At 39.9% G+C, this 22,117-nt stretch overlaps 1 protein-coding gene across 1 annotated transcript in view; it reads right to left on the minus strand.

Moving 5' to 3' along the window:
• L3MBTL4 (L3MBTL histone methyl-lysine binding protein 4) overlaps window positions 1–22,117 on the minus strand; it is a 308,220-nt gene that overhangs the window by 225,002 nt on the left and 61,101 nt on the right. The window contains exons 5-9 of the mRNA XM_061169140.1: window positions 14,154–14,258; window positions 12,952–13,087; window positions 10,796–10,887; window positions 9,154–9,308; window positions 7,990–8,066 (exon numbers count right to left, since the gene is read on the minus strand). Coding sequence (XP_061025123.1) covers window positions 7,990–8,066; window positions 9,154–9,308; window positions 10,796–10,887; window positions 12,952–13,087; window positions 14,154–14,258 — 565 coding nt within the window. The remainder of the gene's footprint in view (window positions 1–7,989; window positions 8,067–9,153; window positions 9,309–10,795; window positions 10,888–12,951; window positions 13,088–14,153; window positions 14,259–22,117) is intronic.

A 22,117-nucleotide genomic window follows, 5' to 3' on the forward strand; every position in this document is an offset into this window, starting at 1 on the left:
TAGTAACAGATTATAAAAACTGAATAAATAAATCACGGGGAGCATAAGTCAACTAATAAATATAGAAGGAATAATGAAATTAGAAAATCACCATTTGGCAAATATCACATTAGTAACTAATTCATCTCATGAATATCAACAGATGCTAAAAACTAGTGGGTGACAGTTTGATGAGGAACAGAGTACTTCCATAATCTCAAGTCACTCTCCAGCAAATACGTATTAACTACAAAAGGAAAAAGAGTAATTTTACAGTGGAGAAGCTTGCCACACACCACTGTAATCAAGTGACCGAGGTCAATGTCGACAGCAAAGGGGCCGTGAAATCGTGCACCACCTGAGCGGATGCCGTGAGAACCCAGCAATGCTTCTGGGACACTCCTCCCCAGGTGCAGAACCCACATCCACTACATCAGACAAGCCCAAGGTGAGAAGCATGTTACAAAACAACCGGCCTGTACTCCACCAAAGTGTCAAGTTCATAAGAGTCAAGGAAAGGCTGAAGAACCACTGCAGACTGAGGGACACTAAAGAGATATGAAAAGTAAGCACAACCTGTGAGCCTGAAGTAAATCTGTTTTTCTGTTTGCTTATTTGTTTTTTTCATAAAGGACATTACTGGGTGACGGGCAAAGCGTGCATACTGGCAACTTAATCTCAAATGTTTTGGCAAAGGAGGAGGATTTTTTTTGTTGTTATCGTGACTCTTCTGAATCTTAAAAACTACTTCATATTTTAAATAAAGTAAAAACATTTACAAATCACTAATCAGTGTGAGCCTAATGTTCTACGTCACTTGTCACCTCCTCTTCCCCCTCCCCCAACCCCTCCCCTGCAGCCCAGCACATTGCTCATAACACCGGTAATTCCTAAATCTGCCAGGAACTTCCTGCCATCTTACTTTCGTGCACACTGTTCCTTCTACAGAATATTCCCTTCCACCCCATTTCTCACATCCTTCAAAGACTAATGCAAACACTGCTTCCAATGTGAAGACACCCACGTACGAGGTTAGGATTGACCTCTCCCTCTCCTGTGTTCCTGAAAGCTTTCCTTCCATTACCATCAGAAGCCCATGTGCATCAGACTTCACGCAGGGTGGTGAAGGAGAAAGGGCAAGGGAGTTCTAGAGACCAACTAACAGGGCGTGCTCCCAAACTCCCAGCCCACCACGTGAGAGGTCCAGGGCCCGTGACCTGACCTCTCTGTACCTCAGTTCTTCAACTATGAAACTGAAATCACTGACAAAAGCTTCACAAAGTTGCCATGAAAACAGATAAATGTGTGACACTGAAACGGAGCAGGACCTTGGGCAGTTCCTTGCCCCCCCCCCATGTCCTCAGCCTGCCTTTTGTCTGTGGAAAAACTTTAGCCAAAGAATAAGTTTATTCTCTAGTAGGTCTGTGTCTTGAGGATATGGGGAGGGGGAGGGGTAAGATGTGACAGGGTGAGAGAGTGGCATGGACGTATATACACTACCAAATGTAAAATAGATAGCTAGTGGGAAGCAGCTGCATAGCACAGGGAGATCAGCTCCGTGCTTTGTGACCACCTAGAGGGGTGGGATAGGGAGAGTGGGAGGGAGGGAGATGCAAGAGGGAAGAGATATGGGAACATATGTATATGTATAACTGATTCACTTTGTTATAAAGCAGAAACTAACACACCATTGTAAAGCAATTATACTCCAATAAAGATGTTTAAAAAAAAAACAAACAAACAAAAAAAAAAGAATAAGTTTAATCAGAGAAGTGAGAAAATGCAGAAACAGAGGAAAACAGTTAAAGGAGACCAAATAATAATAGCTTAGTCATTAAGCATAGTCAAGGACCTTCAGTTCCTCCTTAAGGGCTATAGATAATATTCTGAGCCATCTCCTGTGAGCTGTTTGTGAGCTAATGAGCTGTTTGTGAGCTAATGAGCTAATGAAGCCCCACCAGGTGGAGGAGGATGACTACATGATGACCGATTGAAGCTATGACATAAGCTACTCCACTTCACACAATTCCGAGAACTGGCCTCAAAGAAATGGGAACAAACCTTGGAACTAAAGATTAACTGTACTTAAAACAACCAAGATGACGCCGATCAGACCACCACATTACTGATTTCAAGATGACTGTCAGAACTGACTATGCTGTTCTGCTCCCTCCCTCTGCCTATACAACCCTGAAACTCCCCTTTAAAAGCCCCTGCCCCTGAACAGCAATCGGGAGTTGGTTCTCGGACAGGAGTCCACCCTCTCCCCCGGTTGCTGGCCTCCGAAATAAAGCAACCTTTCCTTTCCTACCAACACTTGTCTCTTAAGAATTGGCTTTCGAGCGGCAAGCAGCCAGACCTGGGTTCGCTAACAACATCGTACTGGGCATTCAAGAAAAATGAGACCCAAGATGAGATTCCACTTCACAGTCACTATGATGCTATAAACAAAACACAGATAGCAAGTGTCATCAAGGACGTGGAGGAATTGGAACCCTCACACACGACTGATGGGAATTAAAACAGAGCAGCTCCTGTGGTGACGAGTCAGCAAGTAATTACTCACTAACTACTCAGTAAGGCAAACGTAGAATTACTATATGACCCAGCAATTTCACTCCTAAGTCTATACCCAAGAGAACTGAAAACATGTTCAAGCAAAAACTCATACACAAATATTCACAGCAGCAGTATCTGAAAGAGTCAAAAAGTGAAAACAACCCAAATGCCCATCAACTGACGAATGAATAAACAAATTGTGGTTTATCTACACAATGAATATTATTTGAAACTAAAAAGAAACAATGTACTCATACATGCTGCAACATGGATGAACTCTAAAATCATTATGCTAAGTGAAAGAAGCCAGACACAAAAGGCCACATATCATACGATTCTATTTACATGAAATATTCAGAAGAGGCAAGACAAAGAGTAGATTAATGGTCTCCAAATGCTGCAGGGAATATGGAGGGTTGGGGATAACAGCTAAGTGGCTCAGGGTTTCTTTTTGCGGTGACGGAAACTTTCTAAAATTGATTGTGGTGACGGTTACACAACTCTGTAAATATGTTAAAAAAAAGAAAAACACTGAATCTTACACTTTAAATGGATGAACTGTATAGTATGTGAATTAGATCTCAATAAAGTTTTTACAAAAATATAAATAGATCCCTTCCTTCGGGGCAAGAATCATGTTTTATTCTTACTTGGTTCTCCACCTTCTGTAAACACAGAAGTCACTGTGGAGATGATGTTTGCTGAACTGAATTTGAGTTCAGCTGACAACAGATTTGGAGAGGATCTCAGGGCAGGACACCATCCCTCAGTGGGACGTGGTCCCGCTGTCAGTCAACAGGGTCCGCAGGGCTCCCCGTCCACCTGCCCAGATTGAGCGGGAAGCTCGTTGGGGTGGAGGCTCCTGTCGCTGACTACAGAACAGACTTTCACACATACAAGACTGTTGAAAAAAACCACTGTTTTAACTGGTAAACAAGTCACTCTGAGCAATAAAGTGTACTGGAAACTTCATATACATACAAAGCAATCAGAGTTACTTTTAAAATAGCAATACCATTCAAAAGAACTAGAAAAGAAAAAAAGGTAACTTTTAGCTAACAATCTGACAATCTATTAATGTTCTTTAATAGACCAATCTAATTTTTAATTGTACAGAGTTGGCTATACGATGTACTATCTAAAACTATGCTACTAGGAGATTTTACTTCAACAAAAGGATCAGATTTACCCCTATTTGTAAGGAGGTGACTGTTAAGCGGACATGGCCTGCCCATCGCCAGATGAAGATCAGGACCTCACTATGAAGCCCGGCAAGCCGTCTGGAGAGGGGCTTTTCCTCCTCAAATGTAACATCTGTATTATCAGGGTTTACTATGCATCTACCTAACACCTTTTTGTCATTTTGTGACTTTGACTAAAATCCCAGCAGATTGCATCTTCTGAAGGAATAGAGGGCCCTGCCATATTTTTTAGTCCTTCTAGAAAGATACTGAGTAGAATGTGTAACACCTTGGATTAAACTTACATCAGCAAAATAACACCTTTACAATTTATAGGTCACATGCTTCAAAAACTCATCTTTTTTTCTCTTTCTCTGAAGAAGTTCTTTTATCGGGAATCTATGAGAATGTGAGTGGACACCAGGGATAACTGTACAGATCAGCACATGCTGTTCCACTTTCAAGAGCCTTAATCGCTCTCAGAAGTACAATTACACACACACACACACACACAAGCTATGACGAATATAGCAAATACATTTTTTCTGATATGTAATTACAACCATAAAATAAAATTTAATGTAAAAATCTATAGGCATAAATGATGTGTAAAACACAAATTCACTTTAAGTAAAATAACTACAGCTAACAAATTGTGGAGCCAAATTACTAATAGAAACAAATCATCCAAACAATGTTAATATCTTATCTTTTCCTATATTTAAACTCTGAATATACATATACAAATATAAAACCTATAGGACAGATAATATATATAAAATACAATACATAACATATATGTGTATTTCAAGCAGTTCTAGCTCCAGCCTTGTCATAGGGGAGAGAATATCTGAAGATTATGTGGGTTGGTAGGTTTTTCTTTTAAAATCTCATGTTTAATTCCCATTTGTGAACTGTCTGAGTGCACAGCATTCTATTATCCTGCCTCAGGGCTCCTTCTACCCCATGGCCTCAAACCTTTCCTCTCTTGTGCAGATAACAGGGACTAACACCTCTGGTGCACTCGTGCTTTCCCACAAACCTAGAGGTCAGCATGATCACAACTCATCATGAGCTTTAAGCAATTTTGTTTATTGCTCAGCTTCAATTGCCTTCACCCAATTTTTACTCACAGTTCCTTTGCATATATTTTCATTATACTCCACTCTCTTGATCATACCTTGATTAAGTGGCTAATCTGCTTGAATTTTCATTTTACATTTACTTCCCAAACCAAATGGGAAGCTTCCTGGCGTTCAATGAAGGCCACTGTGCAGGGTCAACACCCTGCAGCACCATAAGAGGGGACCCCTTTCTAACATGGTTGAGTCCCCCCTAAAGACGAGTAATCATATGGTGTATTAAGGTTTTAAATAACCAAACTTCTTGACTTATTGTTCATCTTGTTTTTCCTTAGCACTCAGAGCAGCTTTAGATACTCTAATAGGAATAAAAACATTTTAAAAGAGTAGATGACTTTGGGACTTCCCTGGTGGCACAGTGCATAAGACTCCATGCTTCCAATGCAGGCGGCCTGGGTTCGACCCTTGGTCAGGGAACTAGATCCCACATGTATGCCGCAACTAAGAGTTCACATGCCACAACTAAGGAGCCCTGGAACCGCAACTAAGGAGCCTGCCTGCCACAACTAAGACCTGGTGCAACCAAATAAATAAATAAATATTTTTTTTAAAGTAATGCATTAAAAAAAAAGAGTAGATGACTTTATGAGTACAGACACAAAATTCCTCAATAAAATATTAGGTAAGCAAGTAGTGCAGCAATATGTAAGAAAAAATATATTTATACACACACAGACACACACACACACACGAGATTATCCCAAGAAGACAAGATTGTTTCAACATATAGAAAGCAATAAATATAATAAAACCATATTAATAGAATAAAGGACGACCCTTTCATGATAAAACAACTAGGAATAGAAGGGACCTTCCTCAATCTGATAAAGGGCATCCACAAAAAGCTCACAGCAAACATCATGTTTAATGTGCAAAGATGGAGTGTTCTCCTAGGATCAGGAACAAGAAAAGGATGTCTGATCCTGCCACTATTGTTCAACATGCACTGGGAGGTCTAGACAGAGGGTTCAGGGAAGAAAGAAAACGTATTCAGATCAGAAAGGAAGAAGTGAAAGTATCTTTACTTATAGATGACATAATTTTGCATATAGAAAATCCTAAGGAACACACATACACACACACACACACAACTATTAGAGCGAATAAATGAATTCAGAGTATAAGATCATTGCACAAAAATCAACTGTATTTCTACAAAGTAGCAATGAACAATCCAAAGATGAAATTAAGAAAACAACTCCATTTACAGCATTTAAAAGAACAGACCAAAGACATGACATGAAAACAACAGATCAATACCCCTTATGAATACAGATACAAAAGTTCTTAACAGAACTGTAGCAAACTGAACTCAACAGCACATTAGAAGGATTATACACCGTGAAACAAAGGGGAAGAAAGTCCCACACAATCTTCTCAATAGATGCAGAAAAAGCACTGGACAGAATTCAACACCCTTTTATGATAAAAACGCTCAGAAAACTAGGAGTAAAAGGGAGCTTCCTTAACATGACATGGGGCATTTATGAAAAACCTACAGCTAATATCATGCTTGATAGTGAGAGACTGAAATCTTTTCACCCTAAGATTAGGAAAAAGACAAGAATGCCTACTTTTACTGCTACATTCAACACTGTACTGCAAGTCCTAGCTAGCATAATTAGGCAAGACACAAAATTAAAGGCATTCAAATTAGAAATATGAATTTTTTTGGAACTTTACTATTTTGATAGACTGCACAATTCTATATGAAAAAATCCCACAGAATCCACACAAAAAACCTACTAGAGCTAATAAACAAATTCAGCAAAATTGCAGTCTATGAAATCATTTGTGTTTCTTTATGCCAGAAATAAAAAATTCCAAAAGTAAATAAATAAAACAATTCCATTTACAACAGCATCCAAAAGAATAAAATACCAATAAATTTAACCAAGGAGGTAAAAGACCTGTACACCCAAAACTAAAATATACTGCTGACAGAAATGAAAGAAGGTCTAAGTAAGTGAAAAGACATCCCATGTTCATGGATTAGAAAACTTAATACTGTTAAGATGGCAACACTCCCTAAAGTAATCTACATTCAACATAACCTTTACCAAAATCCCAATAGTCATTTCTCCAGAAATGGAAAAGCCAATCCTCAAATTCATAAAGAACTGCAAGGGGCCACAAATAGCCAAAGCAATCTTGAAAAAGAAGAACAAAGTTGGAGGGTTCACACTTCCAGATTTCAAAACTGACTAAAAAGCTACAGTGATCAAAACAGCATGGTACATATTAGCTAATGCAATAAGACAAGAAAAGGAAATAAAAGATATACTGACTGGGAAGAAAGAAATAAAACTTTGTTCACAGAGGTGTAGAATATCCAAAAGCATCAACAAAAAAACTCCAAGAACCAATAAGTGATTATAACAAGGCTGCAGGATACAAGGTTAACATATAAAATTCAACTGCTTTCCTATATACCAGCAATGAACAAGTGAAATTTGAAATTAAAAACACAATACCATATACATTAGCACTCAAAATAATAGAATAGTTATAAAATCTAGCAAAATATATGTAAGATCTATATGAGAAAAACCACAAAATGCCACTGAAATAAATCAAAGAACTAAATAAATGGAGAGATATTCCATTTCTGTAATGAGAAAACAGATAAATAACAAGAAAGTCCCTATGTCAGTGTTCAGCTGAGCCACTAAGTTGGCTTGGTGAAGGAGTCTGGCAAGTCTAGGCCCTCATTATTAATTCTCACTTCTTAGGTTTCTGCATTTCTTACATTTAACTCCAAAGTTAAGTACATTTAATAACCTAATGGTCAATTAATGAATTAACATTGGTTATAAGTTAAATTACATAGGTGGAAATAGCTAGTTTTAAAAGTCAGTTCACAGTGATTGCACTCATTTCGTTGGATAAAAAAATAGCAATTTTTTTAAATGGCTGCCTAATATGTCTTTATAAACACAGTCCATTTGCATTATGGGGAAGGATGTGCAGATTTCAGACATCTGGGTCCCTTGATGGTCCAAAGAATCTTGCACGGTATTTTTATCATACACTTTGTATTGAAATGTGGTTTCCATAAACAGAAATAAGAATGGGCATTGCCACTCACACAGAGATGACTTCAAAGAGAACCCTGCCAGTCCACTCACCTTGGGGTGCTATCAGAGTTCTTCCATGCTCCTGACACCAACCAACTGGCTGAACATAAGGACTATTGACATCACACCTGCAAAAACAGGATTCTATTTTAGATCCCATATTAACAACAGAGAAAGAATCCAAGAGTAATGATCATTCTAGATATTAAGAGATGACATGGAAAATACTACGGCATAGCTAAAATATTTTATAGCCTAAGAGAAACAGAAGTAATTTTAGTTCTATATTTTGTAAGCTGAGTGGCCAAACTTCTCTTTTACATAACCTTCTTGAAATTTAAAAGTATGTCTTTAAAAAGTGTTTGACTAGGACCTGAACTGCCAGTGATCTCCCCAGAGAGTGAACATTTTAATAAACCCCTTCTACCACTTCTTGCTAGCAGCAAGGGAAAATGTTAATAGGCCAGTCCAAATTTTAATAAGACGGACCAGACTCCACATGCCCACAATTTCCTCCCTCTCCTTTTCAGGAACCCAGACTATACTACCTAAGACACATACAGCAATTAATCCATGCTCTTCTTCTTAGTTCAAAGAAGAAAACAGCTCCCCTCCTCCCACCATGCACATAAAGAATCACAGCCTCAGGCGGGGACTTGTCAATTATTCAGGATATGCTCTTAAGAAATGCCACAAAAATTATTTTTGCCGTGCCCTCTTCCATATTTCAGGTTTTCACCCAGAAAATCCTTTTAACTCATGCAATGTTAGTTTAATGGCATCGTGAGCATACATTTTCTCTGCTCTTCACAGGCTTTCAAATAATTCACTCCATTCTCCCTGAATCTTCCCTTTTAAAAATATGACAGTCTGAGTTCAACATTTTTCAGGAAAAAATAATACTGCAAGTTCTTAACTTCCTCTTTACAGAAATGCTTCCCTTACAAACTAGACACAATATAGTGGAGTGCCCTGAACTGGTCACATTATTTCAGAAGAGGCCTCATTAGGCAACCTCTCAGAGATGGAAAAAAAACTCTCTCGGGTTCTTTAATTCAACAGTTCACGAGGAAAGGAAGGTAGTGACAAGCCAGCCACTAGATTCCTCATGTTCATTACTTAAGAACAGCAAGAACAGTGACAGTCATGGAATGAACATAAATTCTTAACGGCAAACACGAACACACAAAAATACAACGCACATTGGTGTCTCACCAGTAATCGTAACTATCATCCCAATTGTCAAAATGCACTAGCAAGCGATCTCCAACAATATCTGCTACGGTTGCCACACACACCAAGGAAGGGTTCTTCCTGTCGACAGCCTCCAGCTTCATTCCAACCTGAAATTCCTTAGGTATTGGCCCGTTCTAACACGGGGAAGAGGCACAAAGAGAAACAGGACACCAAACAGGACTGAGCCACTGTCAAAACTTCTGTCATGTTTAGCATCAGAAAAGTCTACAGGGTATCAACACTTACACTGCAGAATGAAGCCAGACAGTAAAAATATTCCAACAGACTGTTACCAAGTGTACATTCATAAAAAAGGAATCCCAGGAAACGAGCTTTTACTCTGTGCTTTTCTCTTTTGTTGTGCAGGTAGGTTTTATTTCCCCTTTCATCATCATTTTCCCTCTTCAGTTCATAGACTAATCTGTATTAATTTTAAAATACACTATTTACTGAATACAGTAATATCAAATAATTTTCTCTGGTCCCCGTAGGCTTTAGATAGGTGGTATATTTCCAAATACCACTATTTGGAAAAGTTTTAAAGATATGCTCTTTAGCACTAAAATTATCACTTATACTTGGATCAAGTGTTGAAATTAGTGGCTTTCTCAACATTTAAGGAACATATGCGCTTATCCATAAATAAATCATAGTTGAAAAAAAACAAATGCTATTTTTAGTACCTGCACATATTTTTTTAGTATTAAAAATACTAAGGGCTATGATTTATAATAACATGACAATGATAAAGCCCCACTTTTCCTGTAGCTATAATTAGCCAGGCCTGGGATTTAGAAAATATACACACAATAGCCAGGGACTAGAAGAGGGTTTTTTTTCCCTACTTCTTTACTATCTATACTGGACGCTGATTTTTGGTTTCCTTTAGCACATTACTTTTTTTTAAAGCATTTCCACATTTCTCTAACTCTCTTCCTTGATACGAGTCTATGAAACGTGTTGAGCAGTTGGAGAACACTGACTCAAGAGCAGCAGACTGAAGCCTGGGGAAGCGGGGCGGGGGGTGGGGACTGTCCTCAGGGACACAGCCAGCAGGTGGTGGGGCCTCCCTGGCTCCAGGCTTCCCGCCCCTCCGCGGTGTGTGGCCTCACCTGGGGCCCAGAGGAGGCGGGGCTGCGACTTTTTCTCCTTCTCTGCTGAACACCTGTCACGCTACTGGGACACAGAGGGTGAGTGTGCGCCACCCAAATCCTCACACACCCTTCGAATCTATATGAACCATCACCCTCTTGTTCATTCCACATAAATACAACTGGACCAGGTACAGTCAAAGCCCACCTGGCATATCAGCAGGTCTCAAAGCATCAAACTAAATTTAAACGACTAACTGACTAGAAGCAAAAAGAAACACCTTCTAAAAGGCCATTTCAAATTTTCGCCAGCTTTACATGTAAAGTTTTCTACTCTCTCCATCTAATTATTTAATTGTATGCTTAAAAGAAAAACAAATATGCCCATAGGAAACTGACAAATTTGGTGAGAAAGGTCATAGGAAGCTAAGGATTCTTAAAAGATTAAAATACAACAGAATACATAGTGAATTTTAAGAAATTTAAGCTGAAGTAAAAATCTGATTTATACTATGGAAGAAAATACTTACAGAATTTCTGTTTCTGAATAATTTCTTGGGAGCATTTTGCAATTTGCAGGCCTTCAAGTGATCCATCCAAACAAATTTATCTTTTCTATAACCTAAATAAAAGGAAGGATTATTCAAAATGCCCACAAGATGTAACCATGAGCATAATAAATGTATCAATACTATTCTTATTCAGTTTTCTGCCATAAATTCAATGTCCTTTAGCAGACACAAAAGATTTATATTGAAATCTCTAAACTGGGGGCTTCCCTGGTGGCGCAGTGGTTGAGAATCTGCCTGCCAGTGCAGGGGACACGGGTTCGAGCCCTGGTCTGGGAAGATCCCACATGCCGCGGAGCAACTAGGCCCGTGAGCCACAACTGCTGAGCCTGCACGTCTGGAGCCTGTGCTCCGCAACAAGAGAGGCCGCGACAGTGAGAGGCCCGCGCACCGCGATGAAGAGTGGCCCCCGCTCGCCGCAACTGGAGAAAGCCCTCGCACAGACACGAGGACCCAACACAGCCAAAAATTAATTAATTAATTAATTAATTAAAAAAAAAAATCTCTAAACTGTTTCAGTGTTGTTTTAATGTATGGAATTCCAAACTGTTGAGTTTGATTTCCCACCATGCATGTCATTCCCTACAAAGTTTACAACTCATTCAAATATGGAATCAGTACCCTGGTGGCCTGACAGGAGTCTCATCTCCTGCGTCCCTCAGGCCTCCTGAAGCAGCCACGTCCCCGAGGCCAGTGTAGGCCTGATGGTAAGCAGCCCCGGGGGAGCCAGACACTGTAGGAACGACAGAACGCCCCCCACGCCAGGCCACGTGGCAGCTCCAGCTTTCTGCCCTTGTCTTTACGGGCCTCCCAATAAAATGGCTGACCCTCCCGTCCATGTGCTCTAAAGCAGCTCGTGTGGGGCTGGCCTAAATAACCAGGCTCAGGAAATACTCAGATTGAGTATCACACTCAGAATAGACGTCAAACTCCTTGCACGGCCTTCAAGGCCGCGGCGACACCTCTCACTTATCTCCTCCGTCCTGGCCCTTGCCTCTCCGCTCCAGCGCTCCTGTGATTCCTGGTCTGCGCCACACCCGCTGCTGGGCTCTGACACGTGCTCCTCCCCAGGGAGCCACCTGGCTGTCTCTGTCGTGCATCCGTCCAGGCATCTGTCAGACGTCACACCCCAGGCCTGTCTTCACCTCGCTTATGGCAAGGGCAGCCCTGGGACCCCACTCAGCGCTCCACGCCTGTCACTGCTGGACACACACCTTTCTCTCTGCTTATCCTCCTCCTCCCCTCTGGAATGAAAGCCCCATGAAGACAGAGCCGGTTTCCTTTATTCACTGCTCTGTCCCCAGGGGCTGCACACAGGAAGGGTTCCACGAACACTCACTACCCACGGGATGAATGAGCCTGGGGCCTGTTCCAACCTCCCTGAAACCCAGCCATCTCAGGGGACCCTGCTGCCAGCCTCAGGGGCGGATCCCAGAGGACACCCTGAGCTGCTTCCTAAGAATAAAATGACTATACAGTGACTCCAGAAGTTGCCACGGTCAGCCAGGAGTCTAACACCCAAGCAGGAGACCTTATATACAAATTTGCTGGTCAAGGAAACAGGCCCACTGGCATCCCAACCTATGAATCCTCACTTCACCAGCAGACAGCAGGTAAGAAAGGTTTCAGTCATGTCTGCCAGACCCAGTTCCTCTCCCACATAACAAAAGACAAAGATGAGATTTGTAATTCCCATCGAAAGAAAACAGTGAATTTTTCACTCTCATAGTTCCCTGTGCTCCATGATTTCTGCTTGAAACAAATGATATACAGTGAATCAAGTTTCCTCACTGTACAGCATCACTGATTAAGTGAGATATTTTATTTCAACGGTAATTTAAACATTAGTTTCTTCATTCCTTATAAAGTTTAATAAACTTTATGTAAGATAAAATGCTCTCATGAGATTTTACTTCTGCCCTATGTACCTCAGAATATTTGACCTAAATGGTCTTTGATGCTTTTCTTTAAAGACATTTATTTATTTCTAAGAGTGATATCCTTGTAGTCTTACTGCTTTCTGTGGATCAAACTTTCATTTTGAAAATCAATTCACACCAGGCTCTCTTGTTAGTATTTCATTAAAAAATACTGACTGTCTTTTCCTCCTGACTTACCCTTAGGGATGTGTAATTCATGTTTGGTCTTTTCACACCACCCTACTGGATGAATGTCAGGGGAACCAGCATTAGTCCAAAAATCATAGCAGCTTAAATAACCGTCAAAATGAAGTCTTAGACGGTAACCACACACCTGCAAAACGGAATGTTTACAATTGTTCATTAAGAGTCATGCATTTGAAGTGTACACAAAATTAACAAAATATTCATTTATTCTGTCAACACCATCAATATATATGAACCAATCTTTACATCCAAATGTCTTATATTAAAGAACAAATTCATAGATGAATCTCGATAAGACAAATGCTGACAAACTAGACACTATCTTTCAAGTATCAAAAATTTTTCTGCAAAAAAACTATCCTTTTACTCAGTCTAGGAATCTGAGGTCAATTTACATAACCATTAATCGACAAGTCTGTTTATTTGTTCATTCAATACCTAGCAAATATTCCTTTCAGAAACCCCATCTCCTGCTGTCTGGCTTGGATTCATATCCCAAAACAGTGTAAACTAAAGTACACAGCAAAAACCAAAATGGGTATGCCCTTACTTAACTCTAACATATGGATCCAGCATACTCAACAAAGAAAATAATAAAACAGTCTGAGAAACACATCTCCTAGACATGCTATACAAGTTTAATAACTATAATCAATCAGTAAATTAAGTGAATAGTGTTTTCTATGTTTGATGTTATTCGAAATACTGAGGTCTTTTATCAATTTAATAACATAAAATGTTTAGTAAATATCATATTTTATAAGCCATTTACTTTATCAATGGCTCCTCACCCTATATAATTTTCATAAAATTCATGTATTTATATAAATATATGATTCATAAGTATGGATTTTTTCATATACATTTCTCATTAGTTCAGATAAAACTTGAATAACTGTCTCTTTTAACAGACAAAAGCAACATTGTGGGAGTCACTGATTTTATCAACCTCAGGTGAAAACTATTTACCAATTAAATCAAGAGTAACCACTAGTAATGAGAAACTTATTAGAAAATTAATCTTCAGAGAAGGAAAAAATCTCATTAAAGAACATACTTCACCCATCACTGAATAAAATAAATCCATAAGGTATTTGGACTTGCTTATAACACAAAGTACTGAAATTCGTCATTCTATAGAAAATTCTCTCCTGTCACTGCAATTAGCCCAAGACAATAACACCATTTCTTACCTCAGCTACAGAAAGCACACAAAACACAGATGGATGACGGGGGTCAATGCCTTCTAATCTCATTCCAACCTGAAAACCATTTTCACGCTCCGGAAAGGACTGGCCCTACGAAATTTCATTATATAATATTAATCACTGAAATATCTTCACAGTTTGATATTAAAACACTTGGTGTGTCTATGCACACAATCATACAAGTTTGGAAGCTCAATAATATAACCAAAGAAAGAATCCTGCTCTTGGAGATTTTACCCTCAAAGACGCCTTGATCGGCTGTACGTTCTTTGAAATAGTTCATCTGCCAAACTCTATGTCCTGTGAACTCCCCGTCTACTCCTTTTGCCCATTTTTGCTTAATGATCTGAAGGAGCTCTTCCTGTACACTGGACACAATCCTTTGTTGATTATAATGGTTACTTATTCCCAATCTGTGACTTACTTGGCTTTTCACTTTCTTTATGATGACTGTGCAGAATTTTATTTTAAGGTAATAAAATATATCAGTTATTTCCTGTACAGTTGGCACATCTAGCCTATGAAATCCCTTGCAGCACTGATGTTACATAGATATTCTCCTAGTGTTATTTTATTTTTTTAAACATCTTTATTGGAGTATAATTGCTTTACAAGGGTGTGTTAGTTTCTGCTTTATAACAAAGTGAATCAGCTATACATATACATATGTCCCCATATCTCTTCCCTCTTGCATCTCCCTCCCTCGCACCCTCCCTATCCCACCCCTCTGGGTAGTCACAAAGCACTGAGCTGATCTCCCTGTGCTATGTGGCTGCTTCCCACTAGCTAGCTATTTTATGTTTGGTAGTGTATATATGTCCATGCCACTCTCTCACTTTGTCCCAGCCTACCCTTCCCCCTCCCCGTATCCTCAAGTCCATTCTCTAGTAGGTCTGCATCTTTATTCCTGTCTTGCCCCTAGGTTCTTCTGACCATTTTTTTTTCTTTTTTAGATTCCATATATATGTGTTAGCATACGGTATTTGTTTTTCTCTTTCTGACTTACTTCACTCTGTATGACAGACTCTAGTTCCATCCACCTCATTGCAAGTAACTCAATTTCGTTTCTTTTTATGGCTGAGTAATATCCCATTGTATATATGTGCCACATCTTCTTTATCCATTCATCTGTTGATGGACACTTAGGTTGCTTCCATGTCCTGGCTGTTGTAAATAGAGCTGCAATGAACATTTTGGTACATGACTTTTTTTGAATTATGGTTTTCTCAGGGTATATGCCCAGTAGTGGGATCACTGGGTCATATGATAGTTCTATTTTTAGTTTTTTTTTTGGCCACGCAGCATGAGGGATCTTACTTCCAAAACCAGGGATTGAACCTGCGGTCCCTGCGTTGGAAGCGTGCAGTCTTAACCACTGGACCACCAGGGAAGTCTATTTTTAGTTTTTTAACGAACCTCCATACTGTTCTCCATAGTGCCTGTATCAATTTACATTCCCACCAACAGTGCAAGAGGGTTCCCTTTTCTCCACACATTCTCCAGCATTTGTTTGTAGATTGTTGATGATGGCCATTCTGACTGGTGTGAGATGATATCTCATTGTAGTTTTGATTTGCATTTCTCTAATGATTAATGATGTTGAGCATTCTTTCATGTGTTTGTTGGCAATCTGTATATCTTCTTTGGAGAAATGTCTATTTAGGTCTTCTGCCCATTTTTGGATTGGGTTGTTTGTTTTTTTGATGTTGAGCTGCATGAGTTGCTTGTATGTTTTGGAGATTAATCCTTTGTCAGTTGCTTCATTTGCAAATACTTTCTCCCATTCTGAGGGTTGTCTTTTCGTCTTGTTTATGGTTTCCTTTGCTATGCAAAAGCTTTTAAGTTTCATTAGGTCCCATTTGTTTATTTTTGTTTTTATTTCCATTTCTCTAGGAGGTGGGTCAAAAAGGATCTTGCTGTGATTTATGTCATGGAATGTTCCGCCTATGTTTTCCTCTAAGAGTTTGATGGTGCCTGGCCTTACATTTAGGTCTTTAATCCATTTTGAGTTTATTTTTGTGTATGGTGTTAGGGAGTGTTCCAATTTCATTCTTTTACATGTACCTGTCCAGTTTTCCCAGCACCACTTATTGAAGAGGCTGTCTTTTCTCCATTGTATATTCTTGCCTCCTTTATCAAAGATAAGGTGACCATATGTGCGTGGGTTTACCTCTGGGCTTTCTATCCTGTTCCATTGATCTATATTTGTTTTTGTGCCAGTACCATACTGTCTTGATTACTGTAGCTTTGTAGTAGAGTCTGAAGTCAGGGACCCTGATTCCTCCAGCTCCGTTTTTCTTTCTCAAGATTGCTTTGGCTATTTGGGGTCTTTTGTGTTTCCATACAAATTGTGAAATTTTTTGTTCTAGTTCTGTGAAAAATGCCAGTGGTAGTTTGATAGGGATTGCATTGAATCTGTAGATTGCTTTGGGTAGTAGAGTCATTTTCACAATGTTGATTCTTCCAATCCAAGAACATGGTATATCTCTCCATCTACTTGTATCATCTTTAATTTCTTTCATCAGTGTCTTATAATTTTCTGCATACAGGTCTCTTGTCTCCTTAGGTAGGTGTATTCCTAGATATTTTAATCTTTTTGTTGCAATGGTAAATGGGAGTGTTTTCTTAATTTCACTTTCAGGTTTTTCATCATTAGTGTATAGGAATGCAAGAGATTTCTGTGCATTAATTTTGTATCCTGCTACTTTACCAAATTCATTGATTAGCTCTAGTAGTTTTCTGGTAGCATCTTTAGGATTCTCTATGTATAGTATCATGTCATCTGCAAACAGTGACAGCTTTACTTCTTTTCCAATCTGGATTCCTTTTATTTCTTTTTCTTCTCTGACTGCTGTGGCTAAAACTTCCAAAACTATGTTGAATAACAGTGGTGAGAGTGGGCAACCTTGTCTTGTTCCTGATCTTAGTGGAAATGGTTTCAGTTTTTCACCATTGAGGATGACGTTGGCTGTGTGTTTGTCATATATGCCTACTTTCTGGAAGGTTTATATCATAAATGGGTGTTGAATTTTGTCAAAAGATTTCTCTGCATCTATTGAGATGATCATATGGTTTTTCTCCTTCAATTTGTTAATATGGTGTAACACGTTGATTGATTTGCATATATTGAAGAATCCTTGCATTCCTGGGATAAACCCCACTTGATCATGGTGTATGATCCTTTTAATGTGCTGTTGGATTCTGTTTGCTAGTATTTTGTTGAGGATTTTTGCATCTATGTTCCTCAGTGATACTGGCCTGTAGTTTTCTTTCTTTGTGACATCTTTGTCTGGTTTTGGTATCAGAGTGATGGTGGCCTTGTAGAATGAGTTTAGGAGTGTTCCTCCCTCTGCTATATTTTGGAAGAGTTTGAGAAGGATAGGTGTTAGCTCTTCTCTAAATGTTTGATAGAATTCGCCTGTGAAGCCATCTGGTCCTGGGCTTTTGTGTGTTGGAAGATTTTTAATCACAGTTTCAATTTCAGTGCTTGTGATTGGTCTGTTCATATTTTCTATTTCTTCCTGGTTCAGTCTCGGAAGGTTGTGCACTTCTAAGAATTTGTCCATTTCTTCCAGGTTGTCCATTTTATTGGCATAGAGTTGCTTGTAGTAATCTCTCATGATCCTTTGTATTTCTGCAGTGTCAGTTGTTACTTCTCCTTTTTCATTTCTAATTCTATTGAGTCTTCTCCCTTTTTTTCTTGATAAGTCTGGCTAATGGTTTATCAATTTTGTTTATCTTCTCAAGGAACCAGCTTTTAGTTTTATTGATCTTTGCTACTGTTTCCTTCATTTCCTTTTCATTTATTTCTGATCTGATCTTTATGATTTATTTCCCTCTGCTAACATTGGGGTTTTTTTGTTCTTCTTTCTTTAATTGCTTTAGGTGTAAGGTTAGGTTGTTTATTTGAGATGCTTCTTGTTTCTTAAGGTAGGATTGTATTGCTATAAACTTCCCTCTCAGAACTGCTTTTGTTGCATCCCATAGGTTTTGGGTCGTTGTGTTTTCATTGTCATTTGTTTCTAGGTATTTTTTGATTTCCTCTGTGATTGCTTCAGTGATCTCTTGGTTATTAAGTAGTGTGTTGTTTAGCCTCCATGTGTTTGTATTTCTTACAGAGTTTTTTCCTGCAATTGATATCTAGTCTCATAGCGTTGTGGTCGGAAAAGATACTTGATACGATTTCAATTTTCTTAAATTTACCAAGGCTTGATTTGTGACCCAAGATGTGACCTATCCTGGAGAATGTTCCATGAGCACTTGAGAAGAATGTGTATTCTGTTGTTTTTGGATGGAATGTCCTATAAATATCAATTAAGTCCATCTTGTTTAATGTATTATTTAAAGCTTGTGTTTCCTTATTTATTTTCATTTTGGATGATCTGTCCATTGGTGAAAGTGGGGTGTTAAAGGCCCCTACTATTATTGTGTTACTGTCAATTTCCCCTTTTATGGCTGTTAGTATTTGCCTTATGTATTGAGGTGCTCCTATGTTGGGTGCATAAATATTTACAATTGTTATATCTTCTTCTTGGATTGATCCCTTGATCATTATGCAGTGTCCTTCTTTGTCTCTTGTAATAGTCTTTGTTTTAAAGTCTACTTTGTCTGATATGAGAATTGCTACTCCAGCTTTCTTTTGATTTCCATTTGCATGGAATATCTTTTTCCATCCCCTCACTTTCAGTCTGTATGTGTCCCTAGGTCTGAAGTGGGTCTCTTGTAGACAGCATATATATGGGTCTTGTTTTTGTATCCATTCAGCCAGTCTATGTCTTTTGGTTGGAGCATTTAATCCATTTACATTTAAGGTAATTATCGCTATGTATGTTCCTATTACCATTTTCTTAATTGTTTTGGGTTTGTTACTGTAGGTCTTTTCCTTCTCTTTTGTTTCCTGCCTAGAGAAGTTCCTTTAGCATTTGTTGTAAAGCTGGTTTGGTGGTGCTGAATTCCCTTAGCTTTTGTTTGTCTGTAAAGCTTTTAATTTCTCCGTCAAACCTGAATGAGATCCTTACTGGGTAGAGTAATCTTGGTTGTAGGTTTTTCTCCTTCATCACTTTAAATATGTCCTGCCACTGCCTTCTGGCTTGCAAATTTAATGCTGAAAGATCAGTTGTTAACCTTATGGGGATTTCTTTATGTGTTATTTGTTGTTTTTCCCTTGCTGCTTTTAATATTTGTTCTTTGTATTTAATTTTTGATAGTTTGATTAATATGTGTCTTGGCGTGTTTCTCCTTGGATTTATCCTGTATGGGACTCTCTGCGCTTCCTGGACTTGATTAACTATTTCCTTTCCCATATTAGGGAAGTTTTCCACTATAATCTCTTCAAATATTTTCTCAATCCCTTTCTTTTTCTCTTCTTCTTCGGGGACCCCTATATTCGGAACATTGGTGCATTTAATGTTGTTCCAGAGGTCTCTGAGACTGTCCTCAATTCTTTTCATTCTTTTTTCTTTATTCTGCTCTGCAGTAGTTACTTCCACTATTTTATCTTCCAGGTCACTTATCCGTTCTTCTGCCTCAGTTATTCTGCTATTGATCCCTTCTAGAGTATTTTTAATTTCATTTATTGTGTTGTTCGTCATGGTTTGTTTGCTCTTTAGTTCTTCTAGGTCCTTGTTAAACGTTTCTTGTATTTTCTCCATTCTATTTCCAAGATTTTGGATCATCTTTACTATCATTATTCTGAATTCTTTTTCAGGTAGACTGCATATTTCCTCTTCATTTGTTAGGTCTAGTGGGTTTTTGCCTTGCTCCTTCATCTGCTGTGTGTTTCTCTGTCTTCTCATTTTGCTTAACTTTCTGTGTTTGGGGTCTCCTTTTCGCAGGCTGCAGGTTCGTAGTTTCCGTTGTTTTTGGTGTCTGTCCCCAGTGGCTTAGGTTGGTTCCGTGGGTTGTGTAGGCTTCCTGGTGGAGGGGCCTAGTGCCTGTGTTCTGGTGGATGAGGCTGGATCTTGTCTTTCTGGTGGGCAGGTCCACAACTAGTGGTGTGTTTTGGGGTATCTGTGGCCTTATTATGATTTTAGGCAGCCTCTCTGCTAATGGATGGGTTTGTGTTCCTGTCTTGCTAGTTGTTTCGCATAGGGTGTCCTGCACTGTAGCTTGCTTGTCATTGAGTGGAGCTGGGTCTTGGCGTTGAGATGGAGATCTCTGGGAGATTTTCACCGTTTGATGTTACGTGGAGCTGGGAGGTCTCTTGTGGACCAGTGTCCTGAACTTGGCTCTCCCACCTCAGTGGCACAGCCCTGACGCCTGGCTGGAGCACCAAGAGCCTGTCCTCCACACAGCTCAGAATAAAAGGGAGAAAAAAAAAAGAAAGAAAAAAAGAAGAAGATAAAATAAAATAAAGTTATTAAAATAAAAAATAATTATTAAGAAAAAAAGATTTTTTTAAGTAAAAAAAGAAAACCACAAACGGACAGACAGAACCCTAGGACAAATGGTAAAAGCAAAGCTATACAGACAAAATCACACACAGAGGCATACACATACACACTCACAAAAAGAGAAAAAGGGAAAAATGTATATATATCATTGCTCCCAGGGTCCACTTCCTCAATTTGGGATGATTCATTGTCTATTCAGGTATTCCACAGATGCAGGGTACATCAAGTTGATTGTGGAGATTTAATCCGCTGCTCCTGAGGCTGCTGGGAGAAATTTCCCTTTCTCTTCTTTGTTCGTACAGCTCCCGGGGTTCAGCTTTGGATTTGGACCCGTCTCTGCGTGTAGGTCGCCTGAGGGCGTCTGTTCTTTGCTCAGACAGGACGGGGTTAAAGGAGCAGCTGATTCAGGGGCTCTGGTTCACTCAGGCTGGAGGGAGGGGTACGGATGCAGGGCGAGCCTGCGGCGCCAGAGGCCGGCGTGACGCTGCACCAGCCTGAGGCGCGCTGTGCGTTCTCCCAGGGAAGTTGTCCTTGGGTCATGGGACACTGGCAGTGGCGGACTGCACAGGCTCCCAGGAGGGGAGGTGTGGATAGTGACCTGTGCTTGCACACAGGCTTCTTGGTGCCTGCAGCAGCAGCCTTAGCGTCTCATGCCCGTCTCTGGGGTCCGCGTTGATAGCCACGGCTCGCGCCTGTCTCTGGAGCTCCTTTAAGCAGCGCTCTTAATCCCCTCTCCTCGCGCACCAGGAAACAAAGAGGCAAGAAAAAGTCTCTTGTCTCTTCGGCAGCTCCAGACTTTTTCCTGGACTCCCTCCCGGCTAGCCGTGGCGCACTAGCCCCCTTCAGGCTGTGTTCACGCAGCCAACCCTAGTCCTCTCCCTGGGATCCGACCTCTGAAGCCCGAGCCTCAGCTCCCAGCCCCCGCCCGCCCCGGCGGCTGAGCAGACAAGCCTTTCGGGCTGATGAGTGCTTGTTGGCACCGATCCTCCGTGCGGGACTCTCTCCGCTTTGCCCTCTGCACCCCTGTGGCTGCGCTCTCCTCCGTGGCTCCAAAGCTCCCCCTTCCGCTCCCCGCACTCTCTGCCCGTGAAGGGGCTTCCTAGTGTGTGGAAACCTGTCCTCCTTCACAGCTCCCTCCCACTGGTGCAGGTCCCGTCCCTATTCTTCTGTCTCTGTTTTTTCTTTTTTCTTTTGCCCTACCCAGGTACATGGGGGAGTTTCTTGCCTTAGGTCTGAGGTCTTCTGCCAGCGTTCAGTAGGTGTTCTGTAGGAGCTGTTCCACATGTGGATGTATTTCTGATGTATCTGTGGGGAGGAAGGTGATCTCTGTGTCTTACTCTTCCGCCATCTTGAAGCTGTTTCTCCTCCTAGTGTTATTTTAAAACTTTTGTTCTTCATATTTAAATCTACAATACAATTGGAATTGATTTTTTCTATGGAGTGAGGTAGGGCTCTCTTTTTTCATATGGAAAACAAATTATTCAAAAAATTTTTTTTAGTCCATACTTTCATTGATCTGCAAAGTTTCCTCTATTATATCATGTTTCTACATGTCTG

This window comes from Eubalaena glacialis, chromosome 15 (genome assembly GCF_028564815.1).
Source record: "Eubalaena glacialis isolate mEubGla1 chromosome 15, mEubGla1.1.hap2.+ XY, whole genome shotgun sequence".
Lineage (NCBI taxonomy): Eukaryota > Metazoa > Chordata > Mammalia > Artiodactyla > Balaenidae > Eubalaena > Eubalaena glacialis.